This window comes from Hemiscyllium ocellatum, chromosome 22 (assembly GCF_020745735.1).
Source record: "Hemiscyllium ocellatum isolate sHemOce1 chromosome 22, sHemOce1.pat.X.cur, whole genome shotgun sequence".
Classification (NCBI taxonomy): domain Eukaryota; kingdom Metazoa; phylum Chordata; class Chondrichthyes; order Orectolobiformes; family Hemiscylliidae; genus Hemiscyllium; species Hemiscyllium ocellatum.
In genome coordinates, this window is record NC_083422.1 from 44,914,714 (window position 1) to 44,937,112 (window position 22,399).

A 22,399-nucleotide genomic window follows, 5' to 3' on the forward strand; every position below is an offset into this window, starting at 1 on the left:
TACTCCAGCAAATCATAAATGCTCAATGGGACCAGAAAATGGCTCTTTCCACATCAAATGGACAGTTTTTTTTCTGACTGAGCTTGTGGGCTCTGTTCATGAATAAATGCGAGGCCCTTCAAGGCACAATTGCCTTAATCAGACACTTACAGACCACAAGTTGAAAGTAACTACAAGCATAGTATCCTGCATCTAAAATGTATGCAGTGTCCAGCTGTGTTGAAGACAAATCCTGGTCACAGGCAATCTTGAGCATGTCACTGGTCACTGTTGATTGATCACAGTTGCTTCTGTGAAGAAGTGATTACAGGCGACCTTGAAGGTGGCATCCACAGGCAACAATTCAAAATGTTAATCCAAGGGAACAGACTGCACAAGGGGCTCTCATCTTGCTTTTCTATGCAATACAGCATTTCTTATGGAGGATAGGTGGAAAAGACATCAGTATTACAATCTTCTATTACATGTAGATGGTATGGCTGCATTACTAAAGACTTGTTCTGTTTCTGATATTTCCCGACCATGTTCATTGGAACAGTGACCAATGGATACAGCCACAGCAACCACACTATGGCTGTGGTGCATCAAAAGCATTGAGCAACCAAGGAGGAAAAAAATATGGCCATGAAATACAATGCATACAAGTGGAATTAGGCTATTTGGCTTGTTGAGTCTGCTTCACCATTCGACATGGCTGATAGGTTTCTCAACCACGTTCTCTCTGCAACTATTGATCCTCTTACTAACGACAAACCTACTTCTGTCTTAAATACACTTAATGATTTATGTCTCCACAGCTTTCTGTGGAAGTGAGTTCCGCAGATCAATCATACTCTGGCTGAGAAATTAGGAAATCCAGGATCAGTAGCAGCTTCGAGCAGCTGCCAAACAGCCTCCACATGACGATGTGGCAGTTAAAGGTCCCCCCTCAAGATGTGAAAAAGGTGAAGGGGGATCAGAGTCTACTGTTTTCGATGCTATTTCCTCCAGATGACCAGGATGTGTTGTCACCAGACCGAGGATGTTCACGGACACCATTGTGGAACTGCATCGTCTGCTGCAGTAGTACTTCCAAACTGAAAGAGTGGGGTGCCATCCTATCCCAGTGGTCCTTTGTATAACTAGTGTATCAAAATTTTAAGCAACTAGCTATTTCCAAGGATTCATTGGGATCTGTGTGGAATGTTTCAAACCTCAATCTATAACATATCAAGGCTGTTACTGGTGCAATTCTCACTGCTTTGACCCAACAAGTCCACACCGACCCTCCAGAATAACCCACCCAGACTCATTCCCCTACATTTACCGCTGACTAATGCACCTGACCTACACATCCCAAAACACAATGGACTACTTAGCATGGCCACTTCACCTAACTTGCCCATCTTTGGACTGTGGGAGGAAACCGGAGCACTTGGAAGAGACCCACGCAGACACGGGGAGAACGTGCAAACTCCACACAGACAGTTGCCCGTGGCTGGATTTAAACCCGGGTCTCTGGCGCTGTGAGGAAGCAGTGCTAACCATTGAGCTACCATGCTTCATCTCACAAGGTCAGTGGTGCAGCCTGGGAGTAGGCTGTGCCACCAGATATAGGATTCAAAATATTGTATACAACATATTAAGAGGGCCATAATACAGGAACCTTCATCAACAAAAAGGCTTCCGTTCCCTCAAAGAGAGACTCTGATGCTTGGATAGTGCCTGTATCCAGTAGACTCCAGACAGAGTGCTCTGCACAAATGAAGTGAAGAGGGAACTCTGAAGAGCTGGAGAATGACAGCAGTCTTCTGAAGAGGAAGATAAGGACACAGGAATATTACCTTCAGTATGATAGAGTGAAGATGCAACAAGTGCAACAAGCCAGACTGTGAGTTTTCCAAAAACCGTGAGTAGGAAGCACCAATCATAGATTAACTGTACACTAGTGGTCCAAAAAACAAGTAGTCCTTGTTTGTTCATAGTAGCAGATGTAGTTTTCTTTTGTTTGCATTTTCTTTGCATTGCTATTGTGGAATAAATGTTAACGTTTTCAACTATTTGAATGCTTTCCAGTGTGATGTCTCCACATTGAAAATGACAAGATGTTAGGTGTTAAAGAAAGAGCACTCCCATAGACAGGGTTCTGAAATGGTATGATGTTAAGAACAGGTAGCCTGTGCAACTTAATTTTTTGAATCTGCAGTTATAATAACAATCGATTAGATAGATGGTAGCGTAAAGCAGAAAAGCATTTACAAATATGAACTTGCATTTTCAATTAAGTGTCACCTGTACTTCCATCTACCCATAGAGGTAGTTTGTTTTAATTTCTCTTTCCAAAAAGAGCATTTTTAATAACAATATCACAGAAAAGTCTACTGTGATGAGGTCCAAATATTATGTTTAGTAGCTTCTCAGAACCTAAAAACACAGTTTTGTCATAGCTAGTATAATCACCACTTCTTTACAGTAATTCCCTGTAAATATATTTTGAAACAGCTACAATGGCCAGGTCAGTAATGAATAGCAATTTTTAAGTTTTCTTTGAAGTTTTTAATTATTTATTCCTGGGATATGGATATCACTGGCTGAGTCAGCATTTATTGTTCAGACCTACTTGCCCTAAGTACCCTAATGTTCCATTTTAAAATTAGTTCTACGGAGGAACCTCGATTATTCGAAGGACACGGGCAGGGAATATTTTGTTTGGTTAATTGAATTCCGGATAACATAGTTTAGCCAAGCGTCGAGACCTTGCGACCTGGCTGGATAATAGAGGTTCCTCTGTATTGCATACATGTCAGCAGGACAGTGATACAAAAAAGCATGGCAATTATGTACAATTGATCCTGTAACTGTACTGTTACACTGGTGTGGCAGTTTTAGTCTCCAAGATTGTTGCAAACGTCAACTTGAATTAATGTGTTCTACATTTTCAAGAATGAAAAAGCTAACACAGTAACCAGGCAAACAATAAGCCAGAAATTGTTCCAATGACAAATTCTTTGGTGAATGATGCGAGCTGAATTGTTCACCTCATCACTGTCACCACATCATATCTGCATTGCAAATTGCTGGAATAATGATCTGTTAATGACACAGCAATTTCAACATTGTATTTATGGCCTGGTGTGCAATGATTTAGCTCTATAAACAAATCACATGGCACTATAAAAATGTAAAACAACTTTGATGTAGATGTGGCACTGTGAGGTGAGAGACATGCAACTCAAAAAGTTTAAAAGTTTTGGAATGTATTAAGGTAGTAAGCATTTAGGAGTTTTGTATATGTACTTTTCCATATAAATATGCTCCAAGAATCCAGTAAATACCAAATATCTAGGCAGGAGCAGCTATGGATCTTCTTGAGAAAAATGGAGGGAACTATGAGCAACTTCTGAATATGTTGAGATTGAGATTAGTGTAGTCATACAACAGGCATTAGCAGAATCTTGGTCAAAACCCTCATCATGCCAAGGAGAAAGTGCTATTGCAAGGAAAGGTGTAATCATCTGACCAGCGTAGGCAAGGTAAACATTCTCAGGGCCTCACTTTGAAGTTTCTTATTAAGAACACAAAGCTTAGTATACTTTTCTTTTAGTTCAAAGGTTTTCTGAGCCTTGTTCAATTGATCAAACACATATAAAGGTAGTTGCAATGTGAAGCAGCCTTTCCACAGTGATAAATTTGCAGGTATTCTCCTGATCGAGAAGATTTCAGTACCTCAAAAGAAACCTTTCACACAAAGCAGTTCATGTAAAACTTCGTCTATTTTGTTATAGCAGACAGGTTTAGTGGCTTATGTGCCAGCATGAATGTGGTTCAGGCAGTGGATCCCCTGATCCTTAAAGAACTTCCTTCATGTAAAGATAGCTCCAAGAATGCCATTCTTCCGTTGTGTGACAATCATAGTCTATACAGTTGTGAAAGCTGTATTAGAACAGTTGGATTTTAACAAGAAAATAGCTAAATTAAGGAGGCAACTCAAGACTGACCAAATAGCCATGGAATAAGGAATTGCCATAGTAAATAAGAGCTTGATAACGTATAAAATAGGACACTGTAAAAAAAATACAAAGTACTCCATAGACGATGTCAAATAATGAAGGCAGATGCTGAGAGATCCAAAACATTCAACATTCCGACATTTTAGGGTCTTTTGGGATGGATGAATCAAATGACAACTGTGCCCCTTGACAAATAAGCAGTCATATTGACAACGATAGGTTCCAAACAGGTAAATTCCAAATCTGAGATTAAATTTTACCTGGCAAAGCCATTCTGTATCAGTTCTCGCTGGAGTTTTTGGTCTTGAGCAGCATATTCTGAGAGCTTGGATTCCAAAGCAGGGGGAAGGATATTTGGGATAAATTTAGAAAAGAGACTAGGTGCCAGCTGTGCCCAATCTGGGAAAATAATATATAGAACAAACAAGGTTACTAAGATAGTCAATATCTGTATTTTTATTCAGCTGTAGCGAATGCAATTGACGGCTAAATTATGTTCCTCTTTTTGTCCCATGCTTATATGCATTTGATAACTTCTCCCTACAATAATATATGGGATCTTATGAAAAATTCACCAGATTTCACTCAGCTTTAAATGCTCCTTCTAAACTGGAGGCACCTTTGGCACAAATTTCCACAAGCAATACATGCATCTCTATGATTGTGAGCACTTTGCGAAAAACACCATCTAAATACGGAAATTCGAATTGCAAATAAAAGCTAAAAAGAATTCCATTTTCCATGGATGTCTTAATATGAGGAGTACAATTTATATTATCAGAAAACACTGATAATCTCAAATCTAAAATGTGGCAAACACACTGTTTATTGATTAAAATCAATGCACAGAAAGTCAATAGTAGCTACCTCTGGCCAACTAGAAAATTCACAATGTTGAGAGACAAATGAAAATATTTTATTTGATCCAAGTGTCATCATCAAGAGTTTCTTTAAAGTTAATACTTATATAAAATTCAATTAAATACATCATTCAATTTTATTCAGTGAGTGAACAGGAAAGGCAGCCTTCTTAAAGCAGGATCATGAGAAAGGAAATTTTCTACATTTAGTCTTCATTTTACATGAAATGAATATCCATCAGATACTAAATCTTGAAACCTACGTATTCAAAAATATTTACATACTTTTTACAAGTTACTGCATTGTGAACATTTTCAATAATACCGTGATTCCCATGGGCTCTACAGTATCAAATAAGAAATAATTTTAATTATCAATTAAATATTTTAAATATTCTAAATAAATAATACCTGAACAAAGTATTTACTCTGTAACTGAATGCATCTGCATGACACAAAGACAGGATTTTGCACGATGTAATTAGTCCGGAATTCTGTTTTTATTTTTATTTTGTTTCTTTCCAAATTTGATATACAATGCATATCTTTAATAGGTTGCATCTACTCAGGGATGAGCCTCATTCTGCACAAACAGATCCCAAAAGGTGAAATTAATTGGCTCTTTGTGCTTCCACTCCCTGATATCTATATCCATTTTCACTTCTGCATTTGTACTTCAGTGTTTCAACAGATGCTTCTTCCTCTACCCACCACCACCCTCTATCAAGTTACTTGTAGTTTTCTCTAAGCTGGTGTGTACAAGGCCAGGAGAGCATAAATATGCTTATCAAATGACCCAGCTACACATTCATTTCTGACACATCATTTTGGAAAACCCTTATGAAGAGAAAATTCATCCCAGCAACTGAATTTTGGAAAACCCTTATGAAGAGAAAATTCATCCCAGCAACTGAATTACATGGTTAAGCACAGTAATGGTCATGCTGCTGGAAGATGTGCCTCTAGGTACTAATCAGCAAATTAGTACAGGAGGACAAACAGGAGTTGGAGGATACTTGCCTTGTTGGACAGTCACAAAGCTTTCTCGAGCCCTCCGCCTGATTATTGTGCCAACTTCAACTGAATGGACCACATCTGCATGCAGAGTTTGGAAAACCCTGTACTAGGATGGCTTCCAAGAGAACTTCTCCTTTAAAAGGAGTGGCATGGTGGCTCAATGGTTAGCACTACTGCCTCACATCACCAGATCCCAGGTTCCATTCCAGCCTTAGGTGACTGTCTGTGTGGGGTTTGCACATTCTCCCCGTGTCTGCATGGGTTTCCTCCCACAGTCTAAAGGTGTACAGGTCAGGTGAGTTGGCCATGCTAAATTGCCGATAGTGTTAGGTGCATTACTCAGAGGGAAAGGGGTCTGGGTGGGTTTCTCTTCGGAGGGCTGGTGTGGACTTCTTGGGCTGAAGGGCCTGTTTCGACCCTGTGTGGAATCTAATCTAGAAGGATCACAGTTAAAGATCTGCATACTTAAATCTGGTATAGATGGTGATTAAAAATTCAAGGGCAACAATAACGCAGCAAATGTTAATATAGGTCTATATAAATATTTGGATTTAAATTATAGTGATGGAGCAATCTCCCTCCTTGATGTTTCCATTTTAGATATAGGAATAGACTGCAAAGTGCTGTTCATCTAATGCCTGGTTCCACTTCTGACTGACATATGCAATATGAAAAATCAGATTAAGTTAACACCTGATCTATTATTCAAATAGCCATGGTACAGGGGGGCCTTGGGGAATCAGAATATGAAAATTTTCCAGATATTAAAAAGGTAATAATTATAAACAAATGTGGAATTACATTCCTGTGATAATAAAAACATAAATGAATGAAAGAAACAAACAAACTATAATAAGATTTGTCCCGTTATACAGGCAAAACATTCTCTAAATTCATCGGGGGAAACAACAGGGAGAAAGCAGCGCATTCTGACACCAAGTAAATTAATGTAATTATGTGAAGATTTATTATCTAAAACAAACCAAACAAAACCAGTTAGAAATTATCAACTAGGCAACAAAATGACAAAACACCTCTTTTTCTATATTCGTGTTGAAAATCTAGTTGAATTTTTGAATGAGTAATAGACCTTTAAATTTTTCTCTCCTGCAAAATCTATGCATTTAACTAAACCAATATCGCCCATAACAGGCTTCTATCTTGATGTTTTCTTGGAATCAAGACATTTTGTCAAAGAAATTTGTTCTGTCCCATTTCCATGTTGACAGATTCTAGTGAACCAGTTGCTATTTTTTAGGTTACCAGTACTAATGCTAGCTTTTCCTCATAGATACATGCACATTAATTTTTGGGATTTGACTTCATATCTCAATCATTAGTCAAGGCCTTCAGATGGCTAGCCCAGCAATATAACCACTACGCCACTGCAACTTGTCATTGAGTTTTCCATGCTACAAATTGTTTTTTCATTTTCTTTACTTACCAGGTCTAAGTGTATATAAGCCTTTAACTATATTTGCCATGGTTGAAGGGGTGACCTTAAATGGAGTTGACTGAGCTTCTATTAGTAAAGCTGAAATAGAAGCAGAAGAAAAAGATAAAGCATAACAAGGGCTATAGTACTCAAGCTGAATGACAGTATTAAGTTGAATCAGATTATCGATATTCTGTAAAGTAATGAAGTCAGGAGGCCAACAGCAGGAAGCATTAAATTTGCAGCAAAAACAGAAAATACTGGAAAATCTCAGCAGGTCTGGCAGCATCTGTGGAGAGAAATCAGAGTTAATGTTTTAGGCCCCATGATTGTGCTCAGAACTAGTAACCCTGTTCTGAAGGAGGGTCATGGGACCTCGAAACGTTAACTCTGATTTCTCTTCACAGATGCTGCCAAACCTGCTGAGATTTTCCAGCATTTCTGTTTTTGTTCCAAATTTCCAGCATCTGCAATTCTTTTGTTTTTTTTCCCATCAGGCATTAAATTAAATTTGCAGTTATATTTTATGCCAAATTAAGTGGCTTCAAGTACATGTTGTCCTGAAGGGCAACAAAAACAGCCAGATCCTGACTTATTAAGTAAATACCCTGTATGTGTCCATTAAAACCAAATGCAAAGAATACTGCCAAGAAAACTGTTCACATTAGTCAATGTTTGCAGTGCCTCCAGTAGAACTTAACCCAAATAAAACCTTGTTAAAGGTTTCTTTTTAATCTTATGAAAAAACAGATGCACACATGCTGTTGGCATTTTGAAACCTGAGCTAGGTAATTCAAGGCATGCAGATGCAAAACCCCCTGGCTGAGATAAAAATTTAACATGACTTGGACCTCTACAAACCACATTATTGCAATTGGTGGATATGGTTCTGTTTGAATACACATAATCCAAATAGTATTGAGCAGAGGCAAGCTTTACTTTCAAGATGTTTACTCAATCTCGAGTTAATGCATATCACTTTATGAAATAAAATTTGTTCACTTTTATTTGTAGAATCAAAGTCAGCTCATATGACTTATCGATCTCAAAAATTGTGATCTTATTTCTATACAGCAATTTATAATTGTTAACTTTGGAACTTATTACACCCCTAGAGTCCTCAGAATGCTTAAAAAATAATTATTGTGAAATGCAGACACTGATGTTCTGCAGGTGAATAGAATGGCCAATTTGCTCACAGCACTGTCCAATGAAAAGCCGTAATGAACAAGATGAAGTGACTAGTTATGTTTGTTTTTAGTGCGGCTAGGTTGAGGGTGTAATGCTGGACAGGACGCAAGAACAACTCACTGCTTTCTTTTAAATAGTGTCATGGGATATTTTAGGGCTGGTCCAATATCTTACTGACTAACGATACTTACTGATGGCAATGCTCCCTCGGTATTGCACTGAAATGAAAGTGTCAGTCTAAATGATGTGCTCAATCCTGGACTACTGCTTGGGCTTATAGCTTTTGCATTCAACAGCAATAGTAAACAGCCAATTCAAGCTTATACAACAACAGAATAAAGAAATAAAAGGATCATTTAGCCCAGCAATGTTAGCATCATAAGCTCTCTCACTCAAAACAAAAGCTGAATACAAAAATGGGAAAGCCCCCTTGGTATTCTGCTCAAATATCCTTACGTGGCAAGTTACTGTTACTGCAGTGCTTGAAAATTTCAACCTTATTGATTATAATATTTACATGCCCTAGACCTAAGTAATATTTTTGTTATTGATATATTTAATGCTCAACATTCCTTCACAGAGCCCTGTATTAACCTTTTTTGCTTCAGACCATACAAGCCAATCTTCCTTCTTAGTATAGAGTTTCTGTGGTTGAGACTATTTCTATTGCTCTTTTGTTCTATATTTACTTCACTCACTTCTCCCAATATGAAATATTTTACATTCTAGCTACCAAACCTCATTCTGAAGAAAGGTCACTGGACCTCAAACATTAACTTTGCTTTCTCTCTGCAATTACTGCCAGACCTGCTGACCTTTTCCAGCTGTTTCGGTTTTTGTACCAAACTTAATTTGTCTGCTCAATTGGACACAACTTCATCTGTAGATTAGTGATTGCATCTTACTGTTTCAGGTTTGCATAATTGGAAAATAAAATAAGCTAGTGTATATAAACAGGGGACTTTTCATTTACCAGAAAAACAACCTGCTTTTTAACTTGATTTGTTTTGGAACTTTCTTTCTCTGATGAATAAGAAAAAAAAAATGAAATATAGAAATGAAGAAGCCAGAAGCACAAACAAATTAGTCATGAAAGGTTAACCTTCAGATTTGGTACAAGTAAAGTCCAATAAATCTTAGATTTTCCTAGAAAATTGTATATCCCCAAGACAGTCCCAAAAATGCTGATATGTGCAGACAGCAAAGATTTAGGATCAGGAGAGACTTTTTTTTTAAAAATCAGGAATCTTATGACTGCCAACTCCAAATTATTGATATAGTTTAGAATATCCAAGGAAAATATTTGATAATATTAATACTAAAAATTGAAATTATTAATATTAAAAGCACAATTTTGAACAAAGGATTTCATCACAGCTTCAGAAATGACCCACGTTTGGCACAGAAAGTAGTGTGCAAACAAAATTAACACCACTCACGCATTAAGGTAGGAACATGCTTTTCTGCAACCTGTTCTGTAAACAACTTTATGAGGTCATCTTTCAAATCTCTGTTAAGTTTGGTTTCAATGTAAAATTTGTTCTGCAAAAAAGAAGAGAACGACAGAATCATTAACATGTAGATTTGGTCTTGCAACGATTAACTTGCATTTATGTAGCACTTTAATGCAATAAAAACATCCCAAGGTGCTTCACAAGGTTATGATAAATTTATTTTTATAAAATATGGTTTTTAAGGCAGATGGCCAAAAGTTGGATAAAGATCTAAACAAAGGAAGCTTAAAGACACAGTCACTAATGGTGGAGCAATTAAATCTGGGGCATGTAAAAAAGCCAGAATGAGAAGAGAACAGATATATTGAAGGTTTACAGAACTGGTAGTGCATTCCAGGCATTTTTCACCCTCTGCATAAAAACCTTGCCTTCCCCATTTCACCTTCACCCTATGTCCCCAATTAACTGACATTTCTACCATGGGAAAAAAGAAAATTCTGACTATATATTCTATCCATGCCTCTCAACTTGGTAAACTTCTCTCAGGCCACCACCCATCAGCCCCTCAGAAAAAAAAACAAATTTATCCAATACCTCAGGTTAAATATCACACCAACAGTCTGGTTCAACATGAGGCAGTTGCCAGTCTACAGTACATCTTAATGTTATATATGTTATAATTATTCTGTTCTTTTAAACCTTAATTCCAAGTCTGTCAGAATTACTAACAACGGTCTCTTAAATCTACTTTCAGGTTGAAGGTTCTACGACTCACAAGGCCAGACGTCTTCGTGGAAACCGGAACCGAGACTTGATCAGCGGAGAACAAGACCTGAACTCTCAGCGATCTGATGTCTAGGAGGCCAGACTTCATTAGTAAGTGCGTAGAAGACTGCGTACCAAAGCAGTTAATCTGACTGTTTCCCAACCAAAAACCATGGATGAACAGAGAGATCCACTTCCCAGTTAAGCCCAGGTCTGAGACAAATGAGTCGAGCAACCCTGACCAATACAGAAAATCCAAATACAACTTTCGTAAGACCAGAGACACCAAGAAGCAATACCAAACTAAGCTTGAGACCCAAACCAACCACATGGACACCCATTGTATGTGGCAAGGCTTACACAACATAACAAGCTACAAAGCAAAGTTTAACAGAATGAGGGTGGGGGGGTTGTTACAGTACATCCCTACCTGACAAGTTAAAAGCTTTCTGTTTGCTTTAAAACAGAAGGTCAGCGAAACCATATCACCTTTTCCAACTGCATTGGATGCACTTATACCACAGTCACTGCCACAGACATTAAATGGGCTTCCTTGAGAGTGAACCCATGAAAAGCAACTGGCTCGGATAGAATTTCCAACCATGCACTCAGATCCTGTGTGAACCAGATGGTGAAAATGTTTGCTGACATCTGTAACCTCTCCTTACTATAATTTGAAGTCTCCACCTGCTCCAAGAAGACCGCCATCATCCCAGTCCCAAAGAAAAATCATGCAATGTGCCTCAACAACTATTGCCCTGTGGCTCTGACCTCCATAACTATGAAGTGCTTCAAGAGGTTAGTCATGGCTCACATCAACTCTAGCCTATTAATTTAGATTATTGTCACATGTAATATAAACATATGGAGAAAAAAGTGTCTTTTCACATGATATATGCAAAGTGTTGCCACACTCTGGTGCCATTTTGAAACACTGAAAATAATGCGAGATTATACTGCAATAGAGTTCATCTTTCTCTCGTCTCCTTATTCTTTCTCTGCAGCTCGACATTGACCGGGGTCTCTAAACCAAGTTCTGTGTCTCTGTAATGGGCTCTAGGGTCATGGTTATGGCTCTCCACCACAGACTCCTGTAACCACTGCATCAGAGTTGAAGCCATGGGCCTGGGGACACAGGGGTTCATGACCTCCATCCAACGCTCCTCCAGATTCTATTGCTGGTCGTTGGTCAGCCTGCAAGTCTATGCAAGGGGTGTCAGCCAGAGAGCTGCTCCTCAATCGCCAGGAGAGCCTGGGCTGGGGTGGAGCAGAGTCTAGCTCATCCTGCTGTTGCTACTATCAGAGGCCTCCTCCTTCACTCACCACTATTCAATCTTTAAAGAAGAAAGAAAAAAAAAAGCAAAAGAAAAAGGAAAATAAAAGGGAAGGAAAACAGACGGGAGTGGATATGTCTCAGGCTTAGCCCTACTATTCCGCTGCCATCTTGGAGGTGACATCTCTGAGTGCCTTGATCCTTTGCAATTCGTCTACTGGTACAACTGACTTACAGCAGACAATATCTCCCTGGCCCTACACTCATCCCTGGAACATCTGGATAAGGATATGTACATCAGGATCCTATTTATCCCAAACAAACCTATCTCTAAACTCTGAGACGTAGGTAAGGCCTCCCTTTTCTGTAACTGGATATTTGATTTCTTGATCCATGGACCACAAACAGTAAAAATAGGCGACATCTCCTCCTCCACAAGGCTGCGTACTCAGCTTTCTATAATACTCCTTGTACACACACTACTGTCTGGCCAAATTCCACCCCAACTCCATGCACACATTTGCTGACAACACCACCATTGCAGGTCAGATCTCAAACAATGACAAGAAGAGACTACAAGAAAGAGATTGAGTGATTAGCGATATGGTGTAAAGATAATAATCTTTCAGTCAACATCAGCAAAACAAAGGAGTTGGTCATTAACTTCAACAAGCAGAGTGGAGAGTATGCCCCTGTCTACCTCAATAGTGCTGAGGTGGAGATGGTCAAGAGCATCAAGTTCCTGGGAATGATGATCAACAATCTATACTGGCCCACCCCCATCAACACGACAGTCAAGAAAGTACAACATCTCTACTTCCTCAGGAGGTGACGGAAATTTGGCATATCTACAAGGACTCTTATCAATTTTAGTAGATGCACCAAAGAAAGAACCCTATCTGAATGCATCACAGCATGGTATGACAACTGCTCTTCCTAAGATCACAAGAAACTAGAGTATGTAGTGGACACAACCCAGTCATTACACAAACCTGCCTTCCACCCAGTCCTGATGAAGGGCTTATGCTCGAAACGTCGAATTCTCTATTCCTGAGATGCTGCCTGGCCTGCTGTGCTTTGACCAGCAACACATTTCCAGCTGTGATCTCCAGCATCTGCAGACCTCATTTTTTACTCGAAGATTTTCCACCCATTGAGTCTATCAACACTCCCTGCTGCTTTGGGAAAGCAAACAACATAATCAAAGAGCTCTTGCATCACAGGTATACTCTTTCACCCTCTTCTGGCAGAAGATATAAAAACTTAATGAATAGATTGAAGAACAGCTTCTTCCCCACTGTTATCAGACCTCTGATATGTTAATTCTGATCTCTCTCTCTCTGCACCTTCTCTGCAGCTGTAACATTGTATTCTGCATTCTGTTCTGCGAATCTGATGCACATTTTAGATTAGATTACTTATAGTGTGGAAACAGGCCCTTCGGCCCAACAGGCCCACACCGACCCGCCGAAGCGCAACCCACCCATACCCCTACATTTACCCCTTACCTAACACTACGGGCAACTTCGCATGGCTAATTCACCTGACCCGCACACCTTTGGACTGTGGGAGGAAACCGGAGCACCTGGAGGAAACCCACGCAGACACGGGGAGAATGTGCAAACTCCACACAGTCAGTCCCTGAAGCGGGAATTGAACCCGGGTCTCTGGCACTGTGAGGCAGCAGTGCTAACCACTGTGCCGCCCAATGTCCAATCTGCCTGTAAAACCTGCAGCACAACACCATGACAACAATAAGCCAGTCAAGAAGAGAGAATGGAGTCAGTAGATAGGGGCCACTGTGTTTTTGGGACAAAGAAATCAGCTTGGGTCTTTTAAGTATTAACTGCTGCTCTCAGCTGCCTCTGAAATAGGCAGTGATTCATACTGGATATCTTCATTTTCAAATGTCAGTCATTTTTGGAGAGGAGGAAATGATATGATTAACTTTTTGCATTATTTCCCAACTATCAAACTAGCCACAAATCACAGGCTTTTACAAATAAAGGAGCTATTCAAAATGATAAGATATTGAACGTCCACTACAAGACATTCAGAAGATCTAGCAAAATTCATTCAACAATTTTAAGGTCAGCTTTGTACTTTTTCATCTTGCATATTTTCTCATGAATTATTAAACCAATTAACATAATTACTGGCACAAATGGAAATCACCTTGTCTGCCAAGTTGCGAAGAGAACCAACACCAATATGAAGGTGGCAGGTTGCACAAAACAGATTGTGTTCCAACCTTTGTAGAAAGTTTCAATAATTCCTTTAAACCTGAAGTACTTCCACTGGTTAGTCTCAAATTAGGCATCTGTCATTGGAATTTTAACGAGCATAATCCTTTGACCGATGAAATATAATACAGTACAGGATCTAAAAACATAAGCCAATCAAGCTGCTCTATTATTCTATTAGATCATGGCTGATCATCTACCTCATTATCACTTTTCACTGTTCTCCCTGGTGGCATTAGTGCTCAGAAATCTACTATCTTCTGCCTTGAACACGCTGAATGATTCGGCTTTCACTGTTCTCTGGGTACAGAATTGCTCTCATCCACTAAGTGAAGAAATTTCTCTTTGTCTCAGTTTAATTAGTCTACTTCTGATCCCAACGTTATGTCCTCTAGCTCTAGTCTTATCAGCCAGAAGAAGCATCCTATTTGTATCTAGCTGTTACACCTACACCCAACCCCTTAGCAGTATCTCCACTACTCAACTCAATTACGTGAGCTGTAATTATCAGGGAGCATTATTTATTTTCTGTGACTCTAGCGAACTGGAATCCTTGCAATACTCAACAAATAATTTTAGCACCAACCAGATTAATACTCCACACAGCAAGGACAATAAAGACCCTTCTCCTGCCTAACAGAGTCTTCCTAAGTCACCGCTGCAGGATGCAGCAATGGATGACCAACAAGAGATTTGCTATGTTGTTTCAATCTTGACGGATCACTTGAAGAAAAGTTTGGTCATCTCAGTAAGCAATGGCAATTTATATGCTGCAGGTTGGTTTCAAGAGGTGGCAGAGTTTAAAGACCAGGTCCATAATAAATAGCAGCCACGAAACACAATACTTAGCTAGAGACAGTGTCTGTAGGGATTGCTTCATAATCTAAGTAAAGACATATCTCCTTATCTCAGTCTAAAATGGCTACCTCTTATTCTGAGACTGCCCACTATTTCTAGATGCTGCAGCTCATGAAAATCCTAGCAGGATCTACCCTATCAAGCCGCTGAAAAATTTTATATGTTTGAGATCACCTCTTTTAAATTCTAGCGAATATAGACGAAGTCTACTCAATCACTCTTCATTAAAATAATCTCACCACAAGATGAAGTCAAGTGAACCTTTAATGCATATCAATTGCAATCTATTCTTCCTTCGGCAAGAATACCGGACACTTACAATGCTGTAAGCTTTGGCTATGTCAAATAACCTGACTATCCAGCAGCTGTTACCACCAGCAACATTTTGTAACTGAATTTTGCCCTATTAAACATGTGATTCTGTCTTTTTGGACTCCATTTGCATACAGGAGTTTATGACAATTGCCTTGAAACAGTGTACAGGTAGTTCTGGGATAACACACATTTTGGCAGTGCAATCTGGCTATAATGTCGCTGAAGAATTAGGGAATGGTACTTTGGACAACGCTTACCTCCGTTGGCAATAGTGCGGTTCCAGCAGGGATCAGTTTGCATGCATCATTCTACACATGTGTCAAAATCTCTGCGCCACTCTGCACATGCACTGATGTCCACGCATGTGCAGCATTGGTGCCAGTCTTCGTGCCATTCTGCACCAAAATCTCTGCGCATGTGCCAGTGTCAGCTGCTGACAGAGCAGCTTTCTACAAGAGTTACTGTACAGAAAGCAGCTTTCTTACATTTTTTAAATGTACTGTGTTAAATTTAGTTTTGTTTTGTTAAAAAGTATGATTTTAACCTTCATTCAGGCTGTGCTATACTTTACATTAAGACTTTTGGGTGATTTTTGAGTGATTGCGAGTGATCTTTTTTGCTGGTCTGCCTCTATCTCCACTTTTTCCATAGGCCCCGTTATTTCGATTAAGCGAGGTTTCACTGGAACGCAGTTTAGAATTGCAGGGTTTCTAACAGAACTGGACAGTGTGCAATGGCAATTAAAGACAGTTGCTAAACTTTGAATAAAGAAAGTATGAAAAGTAAAACAAAACAAGTAAACAAATAAATAATTAAATCAAATATATTGAAAAAATGAGAAAGAGCAACAACAGTGTAATAAATCACTGTCATCAACAAAGTCATCACTGCTATTCAATTCTGGTCTCCTTGCTTTAGGAAAGATGTTACAAAACTTGAAAGGGTTCAGAAAACATTTAGAAAGATATTGCCAGGATTGGAGGGTTTGAGCCATTTGTCCTGGAGAATCGGTGGCTGAGTGGTGACCTTTATAGAAGTTGATAAAATCACGAGGGCACGGACAGGGTGAACAGTCAAGGTTTTTTTTTGCCCAGGATAGGGGAGTCCAAAACTAGAGGGCATAGGTTTAAGGTGAGAAGGAAAAGATTTAAAAGGGATCTAAAGGGAAACCATTTCTCGCAGAGGGTGGTGCATGAATGGAATGAGTTGCCAGAGGAGACAGTGGAGGCTGGTATAATCACAACAACTAAAAGGCATCTGGATAGGTATACGAGTAGGAGGGGTTTAGGGGGATATGTTGGCAAATAGGACTAGATTAATGCAAAATATCTGGTCGGCATGTTTGAGTTGGACTGAAGGGTCTATTTCCGTGCTGTACATCTTTATGGCTCTATGACTGAATGCAAGTACCTAGACTTTTGCAGGAAGAAGACAGCCTCTTTCCTAAACAATATCACAAGATGGATTGCAGATTCACTAATATACTTCTCAGGATGAAGAACTAGAGTTTGGAACAGATATTGGAGAAATGAGGGCTTTTTCACTGGAGATTAGAAAGTTAATGAACTCCTGACCAAAGATATCAATGTGATGAAGGATTAAAATAATTTAACACTGTTAAGACTCTCTTCACTGATTACTAAAACAATAATGATCACCATTATTTCTTCTATTGGTAGAAATATTCTGTGAGTATTCTGTGAGTTCCCTCCAAATGAAGGCAGGGGTTTCAGACAATTCACTGCTTCATTATCATGCTTTGTGGTGTAACATTATGAGTTGCAGGTCACGATGTCATTGGCTAATTAAAGGATTAGCTCATATGTCTTTCTGATGCCATTTCTCCCATCATTGAAAGCATTAACAATTTCTTGGTGAAAGCCCATTAAAAAAGTACTCATGACCTTGTGTAAACATCATTAGTGAATCAAAAGACAGCCAACAATGGCTCTCCTTCAGATACTCACCATTTCTGTGCAATCAGCCTTTTACAGAGTTACTGAAATCTAAGTTATTGAACCACCACCTGCTATGCAGTGTTAACTAGTGACAGGTAACAGCTTCTGTATTTATGGTACCAGGATTTAACACTGACCTAACTGAAGAAACAGAGGTAATAGGATATAACTTCCAATTTCCACACTGTAGGGAATCTAATCTATAACTCTCAAAACACAAGGAGGGGTTAGAATTAAAATTCCTTACATGGGCAATAGTCAGAAGTTTAAATTTCATGCCACAAACTGTTATTTTTACTCCAACCTTGAACTGTTATTCAAATTAAGTTAACAAATTCTATTGAAAGGGATAATATCACAGGTTGAAAAACAAGAATAGTGAACCACATTGGCCAAGTAATAGAGTGGAATTGTGGGCAACTGAAAGCGAAAAAATAAACCCCTGAAGTAAAGATTTAATGGACGAAATGGTTGCAAACTGGGGCATTTCTAAAACAGGCCAAGAGAAGAGACAAGGGCCATCATTAACAGGAAGTCAGTTGCCCAATGCACATTAAAAAAGGAACAGATGCGAATTGGGAAAACCCGTGGAATATAAACCAACACAATGACAAATTCCTTTTACTCCAGCAATGTTGTCAATAATTTCCACAATCAGCAAATACCTGTTGGATGCAAGAGAGAAAAAGATAGATCTTATGTGGATAGCTGCTTTGTATTAATAAAACTCTTTTCGTACTTGCAGATCAGATTTATTCTCGTTAAAATATTCCTGTACAGATCCTTTGTGTACTATTTTATCTATATTGAGAATCAATTAAAAAGTAAAATGAAAAATGACTTCATTAAAACAGGAATATGACAACTCTAACATTACAGACAAAATAAGCATCCAGAACAATTTGCGTTGGAACTAGGCAAGAAGTGCACAGTTTCAATAGCAATGTGATCAGATGATCAGAGAATGCTTTCAGTTTTCTTATTATTTTACTTAAATAAATAGTAAGTTTCAACGGACTTCATGAATATCCACCCAACTTAAGGTCAAAAGAAGTATTTATTACAGTTATCTGATGTAGTTTAATTAAGCTTCACATGTCAGAGCCTTAGAAAATGCACTTAGCACATTTTGAGTTGCAAACCTTCAAGCAGTTTCATGAAAATCGTCAAAGGCCAGGCAGATACCCTGGGGCAATGCATATTTTAGATAAAAACAAATACTCAAGAGATGGCCAAAATTAAATTTCTTTACACGGAGAGTTGTTCAAAGTTAGCTTCAACAACAATCTGTGGCAGTGAATTCTAAGTCCACAAAATATATGTAACTTATTCTAAAGTATGGTTCAAGGTAGTCTTTAGCAAGGAGTACACTTCATCCCTCCTGTAAAAACCCCTTCCCTTACTCCCAATTTCCATGCCTCCACTGTTTCTGCTCCCAGGAGAAGATTCACTCCAGGACATCCACGATGTTGTCCTGTTTCAAGGACCGCAATTTCCCCTCCATGTTATCAACAATGCCCTCCATTATATCCCCTTCACTTTCTGCACCTCCGCCCTCTAACCCCACCCCTCCAACTATAATAACGATAGAACCTCCAGTCCTCACCTTCCACCCAATGAATCTCTGGATACAGCGCATGATCCTCTGCCATTTCTGCCACCTACAGCTAGACTTCACAACCAGAAATATATTTGCCTCCCCCCGCCATCTGCATTCCGCAGGAACTATTCCGTCTGCGACTCCCTCATCAGGTCCACACCCCCCACCAACTCACCTTCTACACCTGGCACCTTGCCCTGCTGCTGCATGAGGTACAAAACCTGCACCCTCAGATTTTTCTGCAAATCCACCCATCTTATCTAATGCACCTGCTGCTCTCAATGTAGTCTCCTCTACATCAGTGAGACAACATGTCAACTCACGGAACTGTTCAGGAAACATTGCTGGTCTGCACGCTCCAAACAACTCCACTGCCCTGTGGCCAACCACTTGAACTCCCCTCACATTTCCCCAAAGACATGCAAAGTCTGGGCCTCTTCCACCACCAAATCAAAGCCATCCACCAAGTGGAAGAAGAACACTTCATCCTCTGCCTCAGAACCCAAGAGCCACACAGCATCAACACTGACTTAACTAGTTTCTCAATCGTCCCTCCCCCAGATCCAACCCTCCAACTCAGCACTGCCCTCTTGACCTGTCCATCTTCTTTCTCACCTATCCACTCCAACCTATCACAAATCCCTCCCACCTGCATCCACCTACCATCCCATCTACCTTGCCCCCCGTCCACCCCCATCCACCTATTTATCGGTCAGCCCCAGTCTCCCTCCACATTCCTGATGAAGGGCTTGTGCCCGAAACGTAGACCCTCCTGTTCCTCGTATGCTGCCTGACCTGCTGTGCTTTTCCAGCACCACTCTTTTTGATTCTGACTCTCCAGCATCTGCAGTCCTCACTTTCTCCTAGTACACTTCAAAGCTGCATCACAGAGGGAGAGCACTGGACTTGTCAACACTTTTCACACAGTGAGTTTCTGATTTGAAGATGTGAATCAATATTGAATGTGGTTAAACATTTAAACATATATCACAAGCTGGAAAGAGAGGAAAAAATTAGTAGCTAAAGCTAATCGGTACAACTGAATAAATGGTGAGTGGCATTAAAAACACAATTGGAATGCATGTCTGAAGAAATAAAACTGACGTGAATGATTCTTTAATAAAGCTTTACAAATGAAGTCCACTTTCAACAGAATTTCTCAGAGATGCAAAACAAACAGGCAAACTCAAAAACAACTATGTCGAGTTAAATATAGCTTAACCTTGAAAGTTGTGGACTCTACAATTGATTAATTTGGAAGAACAATAACCTTCCATCAAATTCATATTTGAATAGAGTTAAGGAAAATGGACTGTTATAATGCTGTTCATTTTCAAGAGGAAAACCATTTCATTGTCATAGCAGTTAATCACAAACATCTTGCCGCTGAAGCATTACTCACCATGTAAATGAATAGAGGCACAATGCTCTGTAGAGCTCCCATGTACTGGCTGAGTGCTGCATTAAACCTCTCAATGTATGCGTCTGGACAGCTGACCTGCAGAGAAAATAAGTAAACCGAAGGAATATACTATTATATTACAATGAACACAGCATATAAAAAGAATATCATTTATATAGCACTGTTCACAACCACGGGGCATACTAAAGTGCTATACAGTTGATGAAGTACTTCTGAAGTACAGACACCATAGTAATTCTAGGGAACATGCAGTCATTTACAAACATCAATGTGCTGATGACCAATCTGTTTTTGGTGATGTTGATTGAGGGTAAAAATAATTAGCCAGAACACTGGGAATTACTCCCCCCCCCCCCCCCAACGCCTTTTTCAAATTAACACCAAGGGATTTTCTCATCTCCACATTTTAGCACTAGTAGAATTTTGATTTAACAACTCATTCAAAAAGACAGCAACTCTAGTGGGCGGCACGGTGGCACAGTGGTTAGCACTGCTGCCTCACAGCGCCTGAGACCCGGGTTCATTTCTCGACTCAGGCGACTGACTGTGTGGAGTTTGCACGTTCTCCCCGTGTCTGCGTGGGTTTCCTCCGGGTGCTCCGGTTTCCTCCCACTGTCCAAAGATGTGCGGGTCAGGTGAATTGGCCATGCTAAATTGCCCGTAGTGTTAGGTAAGGGGTAAATGTAGGGGTATGGGTGGGTTGCGCTTCGGCGGGTCGGTGTGGACTTGTTGGGCCGAAGGGCCTGTTTCCACACTGTAAGTCTAATCTAATCTAGTTCAGCCCTCCCTTCTTTACCGCCTGAAGTGTCATCCTTCATTTTATTGTTTTAAGCCCTGGAATTGGGTGTTCAAATTCTTCTGAGAAGAGATGAAAGTGCTACCGATTTAGTCGCAGCTAGCAGCACTATAACGTTTTATGGATCATGGAGTATTTAATCTAATTTATGTCCCATCTTGTTAACAGAGAACTAAGACTTTGCATGAAACAATATAATTCAAGTAAAAAGAGGCTCAAAACAAAATACAAAACAGACAGCTTCATTTTCAGGTGCCAAAAAACCATCTGTTCACTTCCAGTATTTTATGTTTTTATTTCATTTTTACGATGATTCAAAGGCACATTACAAACTGGATATAGGTTTGTTCGCTGAGCTGGAAGGTTTGTTTTCAGATGTTTCATCACCATACTAAGTATAACATCATCAGTGAGCCTCTGGATGAAGCAGTGGTGGCATGGCCAGCATTCTATTTAAGTTTTTAGGTTTCCTTGGGTGATGTCATTTCCTATAACAATTTTATTTCCTGTTCTTTTTCTCAGGGGGTAGTAAATGGGATCCAAGCCAATGTGCTTGTTTGATAGAGTTCCAGTTGGAGTGCCATGCTTCTAGAAATTCTCGTGCGTGTCTCTGTTTGGCTTGTCCTCGGATGGATATGTTGTCCCAGTTGAAGTGGTGTCCTCCCTCATCTGTATGTGAGGATACTAGTGAGAGTAGGTCATGTCCTTTTGTGGCTAGTTGATGTTCATGTATCCTGGTGACTAATTTTCTACAGTTTATCCAATGTAATGTTTGTTACAGTTCTTGCGAAGAATTTTGCAAATGACATTAGTTTTGCTTATTGTCTATTTAGGGTCTGTCAAGTTCATTAGTTGCTATTTTAGTGTGTTGATGTGTTTGTTGGCTACCACGATGCCAAGTGGTCTGAGTAATATCTTGGAAATTGCTGTCAGACTACTCCGAGAACATCTCCGGGACATGCGCACCAGTCAATCCCAACGCCCCATGGCCGATCACTTGAACTGCCCCTCCCACTCCGCCAAACACATCCAAGTCCTGGGTCACCTCCACTGCCAAATCCTAACCACCCGACACCTTACCTTCCATCTTGGGACTCTCACCAGAGAGTCGCCCAAGGGTGGAATTGAACCAAGATCCCTGGTGATGTGAGGCAGCAATGCTAACCACTGAGCCACCATGCCACCCATGCATTTGTCTTTTAGGTAGTAGAACTCATGGGGG

At 39.8% G+C, this 22,399-nt stretch overlaps 1 protein-coding gene across 1 annotated transcript in view; it reads right to left on the reverse strand.

Moving 5' to 3' along the window:
- Nucleotides 1–22,399, reverse strand: part of cacul1 (CDK2 associated cullin domain 1) — a 117,086-nt gene that overhangs the window by 24,505 nt on the left and 70,182 nt on the right. Inside the window, exons 4-7 of the mRNA XM_060842129.1 lie at nt 20,361–20,456; nt 9,932–10,034; nt 7,311–7,400; nt 4,250–4,388 (exon numbers count right to left, since the gene is read on the reverse strand). Of these exons, the coding sequence (XP_060698112.1) occupies nt 4,250–4,388; nt 7,311–7,400; nt 9,932–10,034; nt 20,361–20,456 (428 nt within the window). The remainder of the gene's footprint in view (nt 1–4,249; nt 4,389–7,310; nt 7,401–9,931; nt 10,035–20,360; nt 20,457–22,399) is intronic.